The following is a 20381-nucleotide window of genomic DNA, read 5'->3' on the forward strand; positions in this document are numbered from 1 at the left end:
GTGACAGTTTATAAAACAAAGACATTAATACTATGATAGCTTTTTAAATTTAGTTAAGCCAACAGTTCCTGACCTTTCTGGAATTTTACATTCATGTTTACTTAATTGCCACTTCTTTCTGCCTAATACAGATGATAAAGTTTGGATGATGTATTAATCGAATTTTCATACATAACACAAATTAAATGGATCTTGCCAAACATAAAGTACAACAAAATCTTATACAACAAACCAATAATATTGGTATTTTAAATGGTTTATTCTGTATTGCTTATGGAAAATTTAAATTAGATTTTGAGATTCTAGAGTTTTGCAAATTTCTGCAACTGTAGGAAAAGGACAAGATATTAATTCTGGCTTACACAATGCGTGCTTATCATTTTCCCCATTCTCTTTTTGGGTGGTTTATTTGGTAAGAGTCTTCCTGTGACTGTGGAACTATAAACCCCATCAGACATGACTATAAAATAAGCATGATTATTCCATAGCACGGGAGGTCCTAGTTTATTTTCCCCCTTCTTCTCTACCTTCCAGTGGTGCTGCAGATCAAGGCTTACTTAGCTAAGCAGATTTAGAGCGTTAAGCCTGGAGGCTGGACGTTATTGGTAGGCTTTAAAGATGGACAGACCATATGACAGGAAACATTGATTGGTACAGTGTTTACAAATCACAAGGAGAGAATTTCAGATCCTGAGTCCAAGACTGATGCGATCCCTACAGGCCTCCCCGTTTGCTACCATGCTCAGGCTGGGCTTTGCCTGGGCGTCTCAAGGTCCAGCTTCTATTGGAATCGGCAGCCTTAACCGACAAAAAAGCGGTCTGATTTTTACTTTGTGGAGAGGCTAACATTAAGCTCTCCTGATCCCAGGTGGCTAGTCAGAGGCCGAGTTCTGGGGCGGATCTCAGTGAGACTTGTTGCCGAGGAGAGCCGCAGCTTTGTTTCCCCGGGGAAGGGCGGACGTCCTCCGGGCGCCACTGCCGGCTCGGCGCAATGCCCTGGAGTCGGCCTGGCTCCCAGAGGCAGCCGCGTCAGCCACTAGCCTCCTGGCGCGGGGACGGAAGGCGCGCCCGCGCCGCGCACACTCCTCCCACCCGAGCCCCAGCACGCACGTTCTCCCACCGCGCGCGGTGCCCACGCCCAGAGCTCCACGACGCGCGCCGCTGCGGAGGCGCGGCCGGCCCTCCCCGCCCTGTTTCCTCGTGCCACTGCCGCCGGCCGACCGGCCGGCCGCTGGGGGCGCTGTGCGCCCAGGGGAACACCGCCCCCTCTTCCTCCAATTCCTCCCGCCTCCTCCCTCTCCTCCTCCGCCTCCTCCCTCTCCTCCCTCTCCTCCTCACTACAGTTCCCACTCTCTGGGTACGGGCGAGCGCGTCCGGTTTGCTGGAACCATTCGGAAATGGCAACTTGCGCGGTGGAGGTGTTCGGGGTCCCGGAGGACGAGGTGCGAGGGCCGCGGGGCTGCGGGGCGAGCTTCCCATCGCGCTGCCCATCAGCCGGACGGGAGGAGGCGGCGGCGGCCAGAGGGACTGCTGTCACCGCCCTCCTCCCTCTGCGCGAGCTCCGGGAGCGCGCCAGGCGCCGTGGGGACCCCTGGGGCTGCCTGGCGCGCGCAGGCGGGTGGGGTGGGGGGGTTGCTTTAGGGAGCCGCATTTTCTTCGCGAGCGTGTAGACTCTACACCCCTCTCTTCCCTGGAACCGCCGCCTTCCTTGTCATTTTCCTTCAGGAAGTGATGAGGAGGGGGGCTAGTCAGCCAGCGGCGTGAGTGCGCGGGGGCACGCGCAGCACCCCGCCTGCCCCTTCCTGCCACCCCCCGCCGAGTGTGCGTGAGCTCCGGGCGGGGGTGGGGCGGGGCGAATTTCCCTGGAGCTTAGCATCCCGGCTGTTGATTAGCCTGCTCTGGCAGAGAGGCCCATTGGGCTTAACTTTATGGACTTTGACCTGAAGACTTAACAAGAGAATTGTCATTAGCTGTTTGGGTTTTTTCTTTTTCATCTGAAGTCCTTTTAAACCCCCTTACAGGAGACGGGGATGGGAAAGCAGGCAGATAGATTTTTTTTCCCCTTCTATTTGGCAGCAAGTGTCAAGTGTGGAAAGTTCACGCTGTGTTTCGCTGGTCTTCACTGATATTTTAAAAATTAAGCCAAAAAGTATAAATATTTAAAAGAACTTCCCACAGCTGTTCACTCAAAATTCTGTGATTTGAGAATTGTCTCTTTTCAGCTAAATAACTTAGGCTGGTTATGCCTTACGCTTATTAAAAATAAGGCTATTTGTAAAGAGTAGTTACATTTTAAGTGAGATGTGGCTTCCCTGTGTTATTGGTGATTGTCTCAAAAATGGGAATGGGTGGGAAATGAAAGACTATCTAGTCTAACAGTGACAAATTAAGTTTGGGGAAAAATTTTAAGCATTCTTGTTCATTGACTAAACTGTCACATGTACCTGTTATCAGGATTAGACCCAGTTAACTGTAAATCCTTCAGCCTAATTTAGATTGATTGCTTAGATTTTCTAATAGTGTTGTAATAGTGCCTTCTCTTAGTAACTTGGTATCTTCAAAAATCGTCTTTTATAAAGTGTCATTTACATTTCTCTTGAAAGTTCTTGGTTTATAAACAGTGGGCAACTTGTTGATGCAAGCAAGTTATCTCCGAGCGTTTTGAGAATGATTATGTGATGCAGTTAATTTCTTAGTTATTGCTACCAGAAGAGAAACAAAGTGATGGTGGACAAATGGTGGCAGCTCAGCAATCCCTCAGGAATGACAGTCAGTATATTATGGCTGAAGATAATATTCTAGCTAATGTTCCATTATTGCTCTGTAGAAGAGATCAGAGGAAAATAATGCAGTGTTGAACCTATGATAGCTTTCTTATCAGTCCTATCTCCCTGCTTGCTACAATAAGTTGTTCAATGCAGATAATCTCAAACTGGCCTCCAACCCAATCAGGCTGGCCTCGAACTTTCTTTCTCTGTTGTTGTTACTACTCAGAGGTAGGCTCTGCTATTCCAGATTTCTCATCTCACCTTCTTCCAGCAGAGCCAACTGATCATAGCATCTCGCATCTTCTCTCTCTGTTTCTCTGTACAGATCTGTTTTCAGTTGTCTGCTTCTCACATCACTCTTCTGCCCAGTTGAGATAAATTGAATCATGCCAGTTGCTGGGTGGTCAGTAAGCATCTGGGACTAAGGGCCCTCTGAAATGAGGTTTTCCTGAACTGGATGAAGGATTTGTACTTCTGGGCAGTTTCACTCTGTTCACACGGTGGGGGTCCCGGTTGTCAGTCTCATGACTCAAATTTCCCTCCCGCTCCCACTGTTCACTTTTTCCACGTTGAGGAAGAGAGTGAGATAGGAAGATAAGAGACATGATGATGAAGTGTCATCTTCTACTTCTTCCATTGTAATTTGGGTTATTCATTCGACAGACGTGTTTCAGCTGTCTGTTCTGTATCATGCAGTATGCTAGGCACCAGGTACACAGAAGAAAGCGCATCTGCCTGTTTTGTGAGAAGCTCATAGTCTAGTGGGAAAGACAAAAATCATTTGTTTTCTGGTAGAGGTCGCCATCTCATCACTATCACTTGCCTTTTATTTTCTGGTCTATCACAAAAGTAAAAGTGGGCTTAGAAAAGCAACCCCCCCCCTTCCTTTTTTTGTAAGAAAAACACTGCAGCTATGTCATTTTCTAAAACTCACAGACTAGTGATTATAAGTAAGATAGGTTTGATATGACAGCAAAAAGAGATGATTCTTATTTTAAATTTGAAACTGAAACAAAGAAAAATGAATAGGAATGGGATAGAAGATAGTGAGAGAAGTGTAATTTAACCAGTATATACTGAAGAGCCCCTGAGTCACACTGTATGAGCATATTGGTGTTGAAGAATGCCAAAATTTAGGTCATTATATCTCTCTCTCACTTTTGAGTGGGTTTTAGCACTTCTTCCACATATGTGTCTTTGAGTAAGAGATGGTCCTGGCTCCATGTACAGAATTTTGCCATTAAAGAATAACAAACTAAGCAAGTAGTATACTATAATTTATACCAAGTTTGCTCTGACAGTCTCTTGGGATTAGCAGTAGAGGATAACTCCCACTCAGCTGTGGTGAGGAGAAGTGTGGTAGATATGGGGCCTGCCATTCAGCATCCCTTCCCCCTTCATTTCAGTGGACTTCCCTGTTATGCAGAGGCTGGAAAGCTAAACACCATGTTTCCCAGACTCTCTTGCACTTAGCATTCTGGAAAGAGGTGAAATAGGTTTCCCAATGAGGTGCACCTACTTGAGATTGAGAAGGTGAAAATGAAGTGGGGCATAACTTCTTGTTTCCTTGGTTTTTTCTGCTGACAAGCGTAGTCATGTAGACATTGAGTTTTTCTACAAAAGTGTTTCAGTATCTGTAACTTGTTTTGTGGGTATTGATAGGAAGTTACAGAAATAGCGGTCTAGATTTGGTATGTTCTTAAAATCAACAGATCTGGTGGTGGCTCCTGATTACCTACCTTTCTGACTCGGGTACATGTAGCAGCTTCCTGGGTAGGCCAGTTCTGAGGTGTTTTCGGGTCCTCTGAAGACACAGCCTACAGCCTGCCTCTCCAGCTCTTCTAACAATTTTGGAAGCACCTAATTCCCTGTATGAGCATCTTTCTTCTTAAAACATGTAGAGTAATTTCTGTTTCTGACAACTGAAACCTGACTGAAACAAGGAAAAGAAGGAAGGAAATAAAGAGGAAAGGGTTGAGTCTCCATCCCAATTTGGGAGTAGAGTTTGCACATATGGAAGAATGGATGCCTCTCATGCTGACAGCTACGACAATGCATAAGAAATAGGGTAACAAAGAAGTGCATATTCTGACACTTCTAGACCCACTAACACTGAACAGAAGCAGACCCTGCCTGTCCTGGCATTGTCCTGAGCCTGAGAACAAAGTTCCCAGCCTATATTCACTGCACACAAAGAAGGAGAAGCACAGTGTGTGCACCAACTGCGTTAGTATCTAACCCAATCTTTCATGTGTTGTTTTTGCCATTACGGCTTTTTTGCAACTTTTTAATTCCAGCATCATTCTGAAGTATTTTTTGTGGGTTTCCATGGGAACAAAGAAGTAGATATAATATAGTTTATTTTTAATAGTTTGCTCTTTAATTATTTTAAACCAACAGAAAATTTGGAAGTACAGTACGAAGAACTCCAAATCCTCCTAAAGCAGATTCTCCAACTGTTGATATTTCACCACAGTTGTTCCATAACCCTTTTTTTTTTTTTTGCCATTTTCATTAGTGTTTTTGGAACTATTTGAGGGCAATCTGCAGACACGATTCCCCATCACCACTAAATACTCTAGTGTGTATTTTCCTAAAACAAGAATGCTTTCCTGCATAACAGCCATCCAGCCCTCTAAGCCAGGAAGTCAACAGTGTTACAACACTCCCATCCAATCCATAGATCCCATTCAATCTTTGACCAGTGTGCTAATAATTTCTCTTCTTCCTTCACGGTCCAAGATCCCATCTAGGAGTGTATGTTGCATGTACTTTGTATCAGTTCCTCAGGCTTTCTTATCCTTAACAGTTGTAAGGAGTACAGGCTGTATAACCTATTGATGTTCCTCAACCTGGATCTGTTTACTATTTCCTGATGATCATGTCAAGGCCACACTTTTTGGGCAGGAATCACAGACATAATACTGTGTTCTTCTCAGTGTATCATATTGGGAGTACATGATTTTGGCTTGTCTCATGACTGTGGATGATAACCTTGATCACTTGGTAATTTTGGTGTCTGCCAGGTTTCTTCTTGGTATTATCACCGTTTTTCCCTTTATAATTGATTGGTATTTTGTGGGGACATATTCAAAGATTATGCTAGTATCCTATCCCTCATTCATCAGATCTCCATCCACTGGTTTTACTACCCATGGATGATGACTTCCACCTGAAACAAATGCTACTATTTTTTATTTCCATTTTTATTAATTGGCATTCTGTGTAAGAAGAGCCTTCCCTTTCTTGGCCATTTGTTTATCCATTTATTTATTTATTTGTATCAGCATGGACTTGTAGAATCCCACCTTATTCAATGGGTTGTAATTAATTTCTATCCTTAAATATTTTATGGCTCAAATTATTTCAGTTTGGCCAGTGGAAGCCCTTGCAGGGAGATTCCTATGTTCTTATGACAAGTCCGCATCCTTCTTTGAACTCTTCATTACCTTTTTGGCAGAAGATGTTCCAAGATCCTCTTGTATTTTGCCTGGCCCAGCACTGTCTGGGATCAGCCATTTCTCCTAGAAACATTGATTACATTTCGTAGGAAATGGTTTTTAGAAGCCAAGATGTGTGTGCTCCCTGTGCTCAGTGCTACTGGATGCCGTTGCTCTTCAGCCATCTCAGCAAAGAGAGCTGAAATGTATGTGTGTGCCACACATATATACATATATGTCAACACATAAATCTATAGCTATTTCTGTATCAATCTCTATTCATATATCTAAAAATAATTAATTCATATAAGTATGTCCAATTCAAATCTAATATTGTACTTCAGGGTTCTTTCTAGTCATAAGTACCTCCTCTAAAAATGAAAATGCTGAGTTTCATTATCCTCAGTACATTTACTTATGTGCTCAGTCCATTTACTTATGTTTTTGGTGTAACTAATTTCCCAGTCATGCAGGTATCTCCTCTGCCTGCACTTCTGCACCCCACTTTCAGCTCCCTGCATCGTTGGGTGCCAGTGGGAGTACTGCTGTGTATGTCTATGCAACACTCTCCTCCTCTCCTCTGAGTCCCATGCCAGTGGGCATGCTCCTGAAGCCTCTCTGTATGACACCTCCCTCTTTGCCTCAGTGCCCCATGCAGGTGGGCATGCTGACCATGCATCTCCATGAAACTCCCTGCTTCCCCCAAACTCTGCCTCAGGCCTGCCATGGACTCCTCTGCACCAGGAAGAGAAGAGGAGAAAGGACTACAGTCTTTTTTAACAGCTAACTATTAGCAATTCATATGTCACATAGAAATAGAATCTCAGAGGCACCTTTTAAATACATCACTTAGGGTGAGCAGGGGTATAAAAAATGGAATTTGGGGGCTTCCCTGGTGGCGCAGTGGTTAAGAATCTGCCTGCCAATGCAGGGGACACGGGTTCGAGCCCTGGTCTGGGAAGATCCCACATGCCGCGGAGCAACTAAGCCCGTGAGCCACAACTACTGAGCCTGCGCGTCTGGAGCCTGTGCTCCGCAACAAGAGAGGCTGCGATAGTGAGAGGCCCGCGCACCGCGATGAAGAGTGGCCCCCGCTTGCCGCAACTAGAGAAAGCCCTCGTACAGAAACGAAGACCCAACACCGCCAAAAATAAATAAATAAATTTTAAAAAAAAAAAGGAAAAATGGAATTTGACTAGGTTGTAATTCTGGCCCTGTCACTTACAGGTCATCTGGCATAAGTTTTTGACATCTTTCAGAGCAGGATTTTTTGTTTTTCACATCTTTATTGGAGTATAATTGCGTTAGTATCTGCTTTATAACAGTGAATCAGCTATACGTATACATATATCACCATATCCCCTCCCTCTTGCGCCTCCCTCCCACCCTCCCTATCCCACCCCTCTAGGTGGTCACAAAGCACCAAACTGATCTCCCTGTGCTATGCGGCTGCTTCCCACTAGCTATCTATTTTACATTTGGTAGTATATATATGTCCATGCCACTCTCTCACTTCGTCCCAGCTTACCCTTTCCCCTCCCCATGTCCTCAAGTCCGTTCTCTACATCTGCATCTTTATTCCTGTCCTGACCCTAGGTTCTTCAGAACCTTTTTTTTTTAATTCCATATATATATGTTAGCATACGGTATTTGTTTTTCTCTTTCTGACTTCACTCTGTATGATAGACTCTAGGTCCATCCACCTCACTAAAAATAACTCAATTTCGTTTCTTTTTATGGCTGATTTTTTTTTTTTTAATTTTATTTATTTATTTATTTATGGCTGTGTTGGGTCTTAGTTCCTGTGCGAGGGGTTTCTCCAGTTGTGGCAAGTGGGGGCCACTCTTCATCGCAGTGCGCAGGCCTCTCACTATCGCGGCCTCTCTTGTTGCAGAGCACAGGCTCCAGACGCGCAGGCTCAGTAATTGTGGCTCACGGGCCCAGCTGCTCCGCGGCATGTGGGATCTTCCGGGACCAGGGCTCGAACCCGTGTCCCCTGCATTGGCAGGCGGACTCCCAACCACTGCGCCACCAGGGAAGCCCCTATGGCTGATTTTTTGATTGGGTTTTTTTTTTGATATTGAGCTGCATAAGCTGCTTGTATATTTTGGAGATTAATCCTTTGTCAGTTGTTTCATTTGCAGATATTTTCTCCCATTCTGAGGATTGTCTTTGCATCTTGTTTATGGTTTCCTTTGCTGTGCAAAAGCTTTTAAGTTTCATTAGGTCCCATTTGTTTATTTTTGTTTTTATTTCCCTTTCTCTAGGAGGTGGGTCAAAAAGGATCTTGCTGTGATTTATGTCATAGAGTGTTCTGCCTATGTTTTCCTGTAAGAGTTTTATAGTGTCTGGCCTTACATTTAGGTCTTTAATCCATTTTGAGTTTATTTTTGTATATGGTGTTAGGGAGTGTTCTAATTTCATTCTTTTACATGTAGCTGTACAGTTTTCCTAACACCACTTATTGAAGAGGCTGTCTTTTCTCCATTGTATATTCTTCCCTCCTTTATCAAAGATAAGGTGACCATATGTGCGTGGGTCTATCTCTGGACTTTCTATCCTGTCCATTGATCTATATTTCTGTTTTTGTGTCAGTACCATACTGTCTTGATTACTGTAGCTTTGTAGTCTAGTCTGAAGTCAGGGAGCCTGATTCCTCCAGCTCCGTTTTTCTTTCTCAAGATTGCTTTGGCTATTCGGGGTCTTTTGTGTTTCCATACAAATTGTGAAATTTTTTGTTCCAGTTCTGTGAAAAATGCCAGTGGTAGTTTGATAGGAATTGCATTGAATCTGTACATTGCTTTGGGTAGTATAGTCATTTTCACAATGTTGATTCTTCCAATCCAAGAACATGGTATATGTCTCCATCTGTTTGTGTCATCTTTAATTTCTTTCATCAGTGTCTTATAGTTTTCTGCATACAGGTCTTTTGTCTCCTTAGGTAGGTTTATTCCTAGGTATTTTATTCTTTTTGTTGCAGTGGTAAATGGGAGTGTTTCCTTAATTTCTCTTTCAGATTTTTCATCATTAGTGTATAGGAACGCAAGAGATTTCTGTGCATTAATTTTGTATCCTGCTACTTTACCAAAATCATTGATTAGCTCTAGTGGTTTTCTGGTGGCATCTTTAGGATTCTCTATGTATAGTATCATGTCATCTGCAAACAGTGACAGCTTTACTTCTTCTTTTCCGATTTGGATTCCTTTTATTTCTTTTTCATCTCTGATTGCTGTGGCTAAAACTTCCAGAACTGTGTTGAATAATAGTGGTGAGAGTGGGCATCCTTGTCTTGTTCCTGATCTTAGTGGAAATGGTTTCAGTTTTTCACCATTGAGAATGATGTTGGCTGTGGATTTGTCATATATGGCCTTTATTATATTGAGGTAAATTCACTCTATGCCTACTTTTTGGAGAGTTTTTTATCATAAATGGTGTTGAATTTTGTCGAAAGCTTTTTCTGCATCTATTGAGATGATCATATGGTTTTTATCCTTCAGTTTGTTAATATGGTATATCACATTGTTTGATTTGTATATATTGAAGAATCCTTGCATTCCTGGGGTAAACCCCACTTGATCATGGTGTATGGTCCTTTTAATGTAGAGCAGGATATTTAAGTCAGCTGATTTGCCTGTCTTGTAGCTATGTCTGTTGTTAAGAATCTTCTACAGCACCTGGAGACATGTAAGATTGCTGATTCGAATTGCTAAACCCATTGTTCTACTGAATCAATGTTACGGACCTCTTCCTTCTTGAAGCTTCTATTTAGTCTGGTTCCCATCTCAATCCTGTCGAAGTTTTAAGAGGATAAATGAATATAAGGTTAAGAGGTCTGCAGGTAAATGACAGGAGGAAGACACAGCATAGACAAATGGAAAAAGGTTTTGATAAGACTTTTATGGAATAAATATGTCTGTAGCTCAACATAACCTCCTGGCCTGACCCAAATGTCTGGCTTCCCTCGTGTGAGCCATGTTGGGGCAATGAAGAGAGTAATGTGAACAAACAATCATGTCAGTGCATATGGATGCCTTAATGAAGATATCCTCCTTCAGAGTAAAAGAGTCAATTGAAATATAATCATAGCTGCCTTTAATTGAATGCTTGCTATATGCTGGGCTCCAGGTTCTGTGTTCTCAATGCTTTGGCTGTAATTGTCATAACAGTCCTGCAAAACTAGATAATGCTCTCCCCATTTTACAGATAGGAAATCTGAGATTGTGATTTGCTCAAGGACTTATCTCAGTAGATAGCAGATCTGGGATCGAAACCCAGAACTCTTTTGCAACAAAGACATGGTCTTTCCTCTGTCCTACTGCAAATAGTTGCTCAAATAAAAGAATTTAACAGAAGAGATTCTTTCTCAGGAAGATGATGAATGGAACATGTGCAAAATTAACTTGTAATTGTTCCTCTGTTCTTCCAGATCTTCTGTCTTTTTGTTGTTGTTGTAGCTTTTAGGTGGACCTATGAAGTACTTGAATTGTGTATTTGCTTGACAAATATTTGTTGAACTCTTACTATATGTAAGGTGTTAGAGTGGGGCTGTGAGGCTATAACAATGGACAGCAGACTTTACTGAATTTACAGCCTAGAGGGAGAGAGGACCATTAAATATATAATCACACATCAATGTTTTATAAATGTTTTGAAGGAAAAGGAGCGTAAGATAAAAGTATATAACAGGAAAGAAAAGAACTAATCATATGGAGGAGGGGAGAGAGTATGAGGAAAAGCTGAGGAAGTAGACTAAGGATGGATAGGAGTTAGCCAGGCAGTGGAGGAAAAAAGCCTTCTAGGTAAATAGAACTGCATGTGTAAAAGATGAAATGGAGAGGAACATAAAGAAGGCTAGAGTGTTGGAGAGAGAGGGATGGTATCAGGAGGTGAATCTGTAGAGGAGAGAAGAGCAGAACCCGGTCAGGCAGGGCCTGAAGGCCGTTTATTAAGGATTTTGTATTGGATCCCAAGTGGAATGGAAACTCACTGAATGCCTGTGTGAGCATACACACATCATCATCATCATCATTATCATCATTAACATTGCTATTAGTTTTTTATAATTTTTTTCCTCATGTAGTTAACATTTTCTTTGCTTGTTATTTCTTCATTTCTTCCTGCCCCTCTGACTTTCCATCTGGGATAACTTTTTTTCTGCCTGAAGTACATCCTCTAGAATTTCTTTCAGTGAATGTTTCCTGCTAATGAACTTCCTTGGTTTTTGTTTTTGGCTGAAAATGACACATCTTTGCCTGCAATTTGCAACCTTTCCATTTTGCTTTCAAAAATCAATAAAGCTGTATTGTGAGTGGAAGGGGAAGATTCCAGCTTTAGTGAAGAGCCCTGATCTGCTTGAGGATAATGTCTCTGTTTTGATTAAGGAAAAGATGTTTCATTTTTGTTTCTTTTTTACTCATTTGAGTACTATCCAGAATTCTGTTAATAATACTTCTGATATCATGATTCTAAAATTACTTAAGAGTTTGGTCTCTAGTTGCAACATACATGTTCTTCTCCTTCATTTTCAAAGATGATGTGAGATGTGATCTCTGCTTATGGATGTGATTGAAGAGAGCTGTTTGGACAATTTTCTAGCATAAATTTCTAAAATGAAGTTAAATGAATGCAAATATGCAAATAAGCGGGATTTCTTATTTAATTTTCTGAAAGAATCTTAAATCACTGTAGCTTTACATCATTTAACCACAGCATCTAAAGTAAGTAGTTCTCATCTTTGTGGTGGGAAATGCAAGGATAAAGTTTAAAAGTTAAATGTATCTGTGACTGCAAGTTATCATCCCCTGGAATTGTTTTTAGTTAATGCTTGCTACATTTTTCTCCAGGAGACTTCTGGGGGATAGTTTCAGTAGAGGCTAACACGGATGATTTTTAAGTCAGGAGCTCCACAAATATGGATTAACTTTTTTAGAGGGGTATGATAATTTCTTTCCTCAATTAAGGTCATGTACAAATTATAAACACTTGTCTGCACTTAGAAAAGGTAAGATTATTTGCTGAGGGCACCTTTGATTATACTTTACCACTTGAAAAAAATTGTACTTATTAAGTCATCAGAGAAAAGATTTCTGATTTTCAGAATCAGTCCTACTATAAAGTATAGCCACTTTCCAGTCAACTGGTATAGGAGAATTCAGCTGTAGGGCCAATAGAATATTTTAATTGGCCTAATTATTCAATGACCTTACAGGAAAAAAATGGTAGTTCTGTAAATCTCTTCAGATTTTTGGAAATCAATTCCCACAGAAAACTGAAATTTCAGTTTATGTTTTCCTCTCTGATTTTCAATTCTATCTTTATTTCTGATACTTGAGGATTTCTCTTCTTACTTGCAAGATCAGCTGTATATTTAATTATATTTGGTGATGGAAGAAAATTATAAAATATCTAGCATCTCTAGTCAAGGATTTTTGTGTTATCTGAATTTGTCATCTGAGTTTTGGAGCTGATAGAATATTTCTGTTATCATATTTATTCAATGAAACCTCCATGAATAAGGGTGGGTCTAAGTATTTAGAAATGGAAGAAGATTGAAATAAATACCCTATGATATGTATATTTTCCCCCACCCAGATCTCTCCTCAGAAAGGAATATGACCTACTACTTGCTGATGGAATAATTTTATTATTTTTTAAATTTTTATACAGTTTTAAAAGGTTACTTTCCATTTAGTTATTACAGAATATTGGCTATATTCCCCATGATGTACAATACATCCTTGAGCCTATCTTACACCCAATAGTTTGTGCCCCACACTCTTATATTGCCCCTCCCTACCTCCCCCCACTGGTAACCACTAGTTTGTTCTCTATATCTGTCTGCTTCTTTTTTGTTTTATTCAGTAGTTTGTTGTATTTTTTTTAGATTCCACATATAAGTGATATTAAACAGTATTTTTCTTTCTCTGTGTGACTTATTTCACTTAGCATAATGCCCTGCAAGTCCACCCATGTTGCTGCAAATGGCAAAATTTCGTTCTTTTATATGGCTGAGTAGTATTCCATTGTGTGTGTGTGTGTGTGTGTGTGTATATACCACATTTTTTCCCCATTCTTCTGGCTGATGGAATAATTTTAGAATAAAATCAGTTAGATTGCTCTCTGTTGGGCAACATTTATTTCACATTTGTTGATCTTATAAATGCTACTGTGAATACTGTTGTACTTATGGCCTTGTGTACATGAGTGAGAGTTTATCTAGGGGTTATATCTAAAAGTGCAATTCCTGGGTTATTGATTTAGAACTTTTAGTAGATATTGCCAAATATCTCTTCAAAATTATTCTTCAGTTTATACTCCCACCAACAGTGTATTAGAGTTCTCTCTTGTGCTTGCTTTGGCAGCACTTACACTAGAGGTCTCTTTTATGACTGGTGAAATTGAGGATCTTTTCATGTGTTTATTGGCCATTCTCTATGATTTCTTGTATTATGTTGTTTAAACTTCACTTAGTGGCTTTTAGGAGTTCTTTATATAATCTGGATAATCATAATTTGTCCATGGTGTATATATTTTAGATATTTCCACCCTGTGTGTCCCCTTGTCTTTTCATTTTGTTCATGGCATCTTTTTCCATATGAAATATATAAACATAATTTTAGTGTCAAATCTAACAATTTTTTCCATTAGAGTTTGTATTTTTTTAATCCTGTCCTACTCCAATGTCAGAAATATCCTAAAGTATCTTATGAAATTTTTAAAGTTTTCTTTTTCACTTTTAGAATTTGATGTATCTGCAATTTGGTTTTAGATATAGTATAAGATAGTGATCAAATGCTATAGTTTACCTCTTTACTCATTCTCACTTTTCCCTATGAATTTTAGAATCATTTGTTAAGATCTATGAAATAATTCAAGGAGGGGAGTTGAAATTGTATTGAATTTATAATTTACTTTGGAGAAAACAGATAATAATATTAAATATTTACTTCCATGAACACAGTGAATTTCTTTATTTATTTATATTTTTCTTATTTTCTACAATAATTTATAAATTTTATCCATAAAGGTTTTTGACTTTTATTAATTTTATTTCAATGTATCTAACAGTTTTGCTTACTTATGAATTTTTAAAATGTGCATTCTGTTTTATAATATTTTTTTACCCACCTTTTTATTTGAAAAATTTCAAATCTATGAGACAATAAAAAGAATAGTATAATGAACACTTGATTACCCATCAGCTAGATCCATAAATTGGTAACATTTTGCTTATTCCTTTTATTTCCATACACACACATACGCTCATGTTCAACTTTTTATTTGCTGAGACATTTAAGAGTAAATTGCAGACTTTATCTTACTTTGTCCCTAAATACTTCAATATGTATCTCTTAAAAGTAAGACATTCTTATATAAAACCTCATAATACTATTATGATACCCAAGAAATTTAATGTTTTCTACATTAAAATATCAATACATTATAGTTTTATTTAATATATAGTTTATTGAATGGGATTTTTAAAATAATTACCTAAGTAATTATTACAAATGATTATGAACTCTGTATTTTGTGTTATCCTGTACCTAGTAACAATGATAAATCTACATCAGTTCCAATAATTTGGCTTTAGATTTTCTTGGAAGCAATGATAAATCCTTACTCATTATTACAATTTGGCTCTAGCTTTTTTGGCTTTTCTTTGTAGATAATCAAGTCATTACAAATAACAATATAGTTTTTATTTTCCTTTATATAGCTTTTAATCAAATTAATTCCTGAAAAAGATTCTCCCAGTTAATTTTAATATCCTGTTACCTTATTTGATATATATATATATAGATATAGATATATATATACACATATACACACACACACATACACACATATATATATAAAGATAATGTGTCTTGAGTAAGTTATAAATATATGAAAATAAAATATAAATTTTTGTATTTTAGGAAACTTCCCAAATTGTGAGGGTAAAAGTTATAGCTGGAATAGGCCTTGCCAAAAAGGATATCTTGGGAGCTAGGTAAGTGTAAGAAGTTGGGTTGTAATTTTAAAACTTTGTATTTATTAATTAGTTCTTTTCCAAACTTTGGTTAGATGAAAAAATGAGTAATATTATTAGTAAGCTGTTGTATGAGGTAGAATAATGTTTCTAGTTGGTGGTTTACTAAATTCCTTGACATCTGAATTGCAGAGTTTGTGAACTTAGGCAAAGGTATAACTGAGAGTGGTAGTTATAAGATACATTATTGAGTTCTGTTTCTGAGAATCAGTAAAATTCTAACAGATGAATCCTTTTGCAGGTAACAACCATAAACTCTGAACATATTATAAAAACCAGCAAGTTAAAGGCAGTGGAGAGCGAACAGAGCAGGTAGAGAGTCTAGTGGAGAGTCCATGTTTGGAGGTGTGGAGTTGTACTGAGTGAGTCTCCAATTTTATGAATTAGTCTGAGGCCATATGGAATCAGAACATGGAAAAATTATAATATTCATAGCCTGGGAAATCAGAAGACTTACTCTGAAGAAAACATGACAATGGTGGGGATTCTGGAAGGGAAAGAACTGGAGAGGAAATTCCCAAACTATGTCCACTGACATTTTTGGCTGACCCTGAATCACACATATGATAGCAGATTCAGAACAACTCATTGGAGGACAAAAGATCTGAACAGAGATCAGGGTTGCTGCCCAAGAAACAGAGCTTGTGGTTCTTGTCCAACTAAGATAATTAATTACATGATAAAAACAAACAAATTCTCATCAAAGAGAAAGTACAGTATCCACAGTCTCCACAATTTAACATTTATAATGTGTAAGATATAATCCAAAGCTGTATAATTTATAAAAAGCCAGGAAAACGAAACACATTCTCAGTAGAGAAAAGAAAATATGCTCACAATAAGTCAAAAGATTGGAAATCTCAGGAATGAAATAGAAACCATAAAAAATGAAAATTCTAGAACTGAAAAATATAATATTTGAAATTAAAATTCTTGGATGAAATTAACATCAGAATGGAGATGGCGAGGAAAAATTAATTGAACTTAAAGATAGATCAATAGAAATGATTTCCCAACCGGAGATGAGAGAGAAACAAAGATTTAAAAATTTTTTTAAATGAACAGAGCCTCAGGGACTTGTTAGATAATATCGAACAGTGTAACATACATGTACTTGGAGTCCTAGAAATAGAGGAGAGAGAATGAGGCAAAATGTTGTTTGAAGAAATAATGGCCATATTTTTTCCAAATTTGATGAATGACACAAGTTTATAGTACCAAAGAACACCAAGCAGGATAAACACTGAGAAGAACATACTGAGGCACATAATAGTCAAGCTGACAGAATTCTGACAGAAGAAACTCAGAAAATGACAAATTACATACAAGGGACCTATAATTCAGTTGAGTACTGACTTCTCACCAGAAACTATGGAGGCCAGAAGAAAATGGAACAATAGAATAGCTGTCAATCTAGAGTTCTCTACTATATTCAGTGAAAATATTCTTCAGGATGGTGACAAAATAACATTTTCAGATAAAAGAAAACTATGAGACTTTGTCAGTGGCAGACCTGCACTATAATAAAAGCTAAAGGAAATTCTCCCAGCTAAAGAGGTAGATATCAGATGGAAACTCAGATCCTCAGAAAGGAATGAAGAGCATCAGAAATGGTAAATATCTAGAAACATATGAAAGACTTTTTGCTCTTTTCATCATAATTTTTTAGAAAAAACATATGCCTGTTTATATCACAACTTACTGTTTTGTATTGTCTCATAGATGGAATACATATAACAACTATAGCATAAAGGACAGGGATGGTATGCATTATGAACCTTTTTAGTAGAGTGTACTATATTAAGTGTAAGTGGAATAAAAAGTAAGCATGTATATTGTAATACCTAGATAAATCACTAAAAAATAATGTAAAGAATTATAGATTAAAAAGCAACAGAAATTTTAAAATGAAATTCTTGAAAAAATAAAATAGTTAAACAAAAGGCCAGGAAAAGAACAAATGATCAAAAAAGAGAGAGAGAGAGAAAGGGGAGAGGGAAGAATAGAAAACTAGTAATAATTTGATACACCTAAATCTAATCATAACAATAATTACATTAAACATTAATGGACTAAGGTGAATATGAGGTAGAAGTTATTAGAATGGATGGACTAAGGTGAATATGAGGTAGAAGTTATTAGAATGGATTGAAAAAGAAGACCCAACTAAATGCTGTCTATAAATGATGCACTTAAAATATAAAGACACAGGTAAGTTGAAAGAGAAGGGATGCATAGCCATACAAACAAGCATGTGAAGACTGAAGTGGATATTTTAATATCTGATAAAATAGATTTCAACACAAAAATTATTTCCAGATATTTCACAACAATATAAGAATAAATTCATCAAGAAGATAAAACAATCATAAAGTTGTATGTTCCTGCCAAGAGAACTTGAAAATATATGAAGCAAAAGTTGACAGAATTAGAGGGAGAGAGAAAAAATTCCACAATCATAGTTGGAAACATTAGCTCTCTCTCAGCAGTTAATAAAACAAGATAAAAAAAACAACAAAAACAGTAAGTTGAACAAATATTATGAACTTTGATGCAAAGAACACTTCCTAACAACCACCAAATACACATTCTTTTCAAGTGCACATGGTATATTCACATTATTTATCGATTACTGCACAACTATAATTACCTCAAACTTAGCAGCTTAGAAGAACACATATTTATGATTTCATAGTTTCTGTGGGTCACACAGTCTGTGCATGGTTTAACTGGGTCCTCTGCTTCAAGGTCTTGAAAATCTGCAGTCAGGCATTGACCAGGGCTATGGTCTCATCTGAGGCTTGTTTGGGGAAGCATACACTTCCAAGCTCATGTGGTTGTTGGCAACATTCAATTCTTTCAGATTGAGGGCTTCAGTTTTTTGCTGGCTGTCAGCCAGAGGCCACCCTAAGTTTCTTGTCACATGGCCTTCTTCATATGACACCTCACAGGATAGCAGCTTGCTTCTTCAAAGCTATCAAAGGAGAGAAAGTCTCCTAGCAAGATGGGTTACAATCTTTTGTAATGTAACCACATACATTTTGTCACTTTTGATGTAATTATTGGTTAGAATACACAATCCTTCCCACATTTACGAGGAGGGGAACACAAAAGGCATGAACGTTAGGAGGTGGGGATAAAAGAAGCCACCCTAGAGTCTGTCTGCCATATTATGCTGGACAGTAAAACAGTAAATTAAACAAGTGCAAAATTTACATTATTTTCAAAGGCATATGGTACATTCACCAATATAGACGATGTGTAAGACCACAGCACAAGTCTCAAGAATTTAGAAAAGATTGAAATCATATGGAGATGTTCTCTGATAACCGTGGAATTAAGTTAGAAACCAATAACATCCAAAATATTTGGAAATAAAACAATACACTTTGTTTTGTTTATAGGTCAAAGAAGGAATCAAAAGATAAATTAGAAAACATTTTGAACTGAATGAAATTAAAATATAGCAACATCAAAATTTGTGAGATGCAGCTAAAGTATTAGAGGAAAATTTATAGTTTTAAAATGCTTAACTTAGAAAAGGAGTAAGATCTAAACTTAGTAAAGGAGTAAGATCTAAATGAATGACTTGAGTTCTGAGATTAAGAAATCAGAAAAAGAAGAGCAAATTAATTCCAAAGTAAGTAGAAGGAAGAAAATAATGATAAGGGCAGAAATTAGTGAAATAAAAAGTGGACAGTGATAGGAAAAAATCATTGAAATGAAAAGCTCATTCCTTGAAGGGATCAATAAAAATTTTAAACTTCAAGCTAGACCGATCAAGAGCAAAAAAGAGAGAAGGCACGAATTACCATAATGGGAACAAAAGCAGAGGCATTGCTATAGACCCTATGGAAATGAAAAAGACAGAAAGGGAACACTGTGCGCAACTTCATGCCAATAAAGAATCATGCACAACTTAAATGAAGTAGACAAAATCTTTGAAAGATAGAAATTACCAAAATTGATCACAGAAGAAATAGAAAACTTCAGTAGCCCTATATTGAACCGTATATAGCAATATATGATCAGGCGGGATTTTTCCTATGAATATAAGGTTTGTTCAACATTTGAAAAAAGTCAACCGCTGTAAATCATCACATTAATATAGCACAGAAGGAAAAAAATGCATGATCATTTCAATAGGTGTAGAAAGTATATTTGTCAACATTCAACACCCTTTTATGATAAAAATTCTCAACAAACTAATAATAAAATGCAGAATTCGTTTAACATATGAAAATTAATCAATGTAATATACCATATTAATAGAATAAAAGAAAAACATCATTTCAATAAAAACAAAAAAAGCATCTGACAAAATTCAGTACCCAATCATGACACAAAGTCTTAGCAAACTAGGGATAGATGGGAGTTCTAGACATGATTAAGATTTTCCGTGAGAAAGACAATAGCTAACATCATGCCCAGTGATGACAGTCTGAATGCTTAAACTTAAACTCAGGAATAAGAAGCGTTGTCTGCTCTCACATTCTGTTCAACACTGTACTGGATGTCCTAGCCAAGTAATATGACTAGGAAAAGAAATAAAAATAATGCAGACTGAAAAGGAAGAAACTTTTTATTTGTTGACTGTCTGATCATGTACATAGAAAACCCTAAGGAATCTCAAAGAAACTGCTAGAACTAAAATATAAGGCCACAAGATACAAAGCCAGTGTACCAAAATTAGTCATATTGTTATATCCTATCAATCAATTAACAATTGGAAAATGAATTTTTAAAATCTCTGTTTACAATAATATAAAAATTTAAAACTTAGAAATAAATTTAACAAAAGATTTGCAAGCACTGTACACTGAAAACTATAAAACATTGCTGAGCGAAATTGAAGATCTAAATCGATGGATAAATATTTTCATATTCATGGATTGGAAGATTCATTATTGTTAGAGTTGTATTTCTCTCCAAATTGAATAGATTTGGCTCAATCCCAATCAAAATCCCAGCCATGTTTTTTTTTGGAGAAATGGATAAGCTGATTCCAGTATTGTTATGGAAAGTCAAAGGACATAGAATAGCCAAAACAATTTTGAAAAAGAAGAACATAGGTGGAGAACTTATGCTACATAATTTCAAGACTTTCTATACAGCTGTAGGTAATCAAGACAAAGTAGC

At 37.8% G+C, this 20381-nt stretch overlaps 1 protein-coding gene across 2 annotated transcripts in view; it reads left to right on the forward strand.

Annotated features, from left to right (window-relative positions):
* Positions 1-1331: 1331 nt before the first annotated feature.
* Positions 1332-20381, forward strand: part of NEDD4 (NEDD4 E3 ubiquitin protein ligase) — a 142764-nt gene continuing 123714 nt past the window's right edge. The window contains exons 1-2 of one of the 2 annotated variants that reach the window (XM_061182090.1): positions 1332-1442; positions 15130-15203. In XM_061182090.1, the coding sequence (XP_061038073.1) occupies positions 1398-1442; positions 15130-15203 (119 nt within the window). In that variant the 5' untranslated portion in view covers positions 1332-1397. The remainder of the gene's footprint in view (positions 1443-15129; positions 15204-20381) is intronic. The other variant, XM_061182091.1, reaches the window with a different exon arrangement.

This window comes from Eubalaena glacialis, chromosome 2 (assembly GCF_028564815.1).
Source record: "Eubalaena glacialis isolate mEubGla1 chromosome 2, mEubGla1.1.hap2.+ XY, whole genome shotgun sequence".
Taxonomy (NCBI): domain Eukaryota; kingdom Metazoa; phylum Chordata; class Mammalia; order Artiodactyla; family Balaenidae; genus Eubalaena; species Eubalaena glacialis.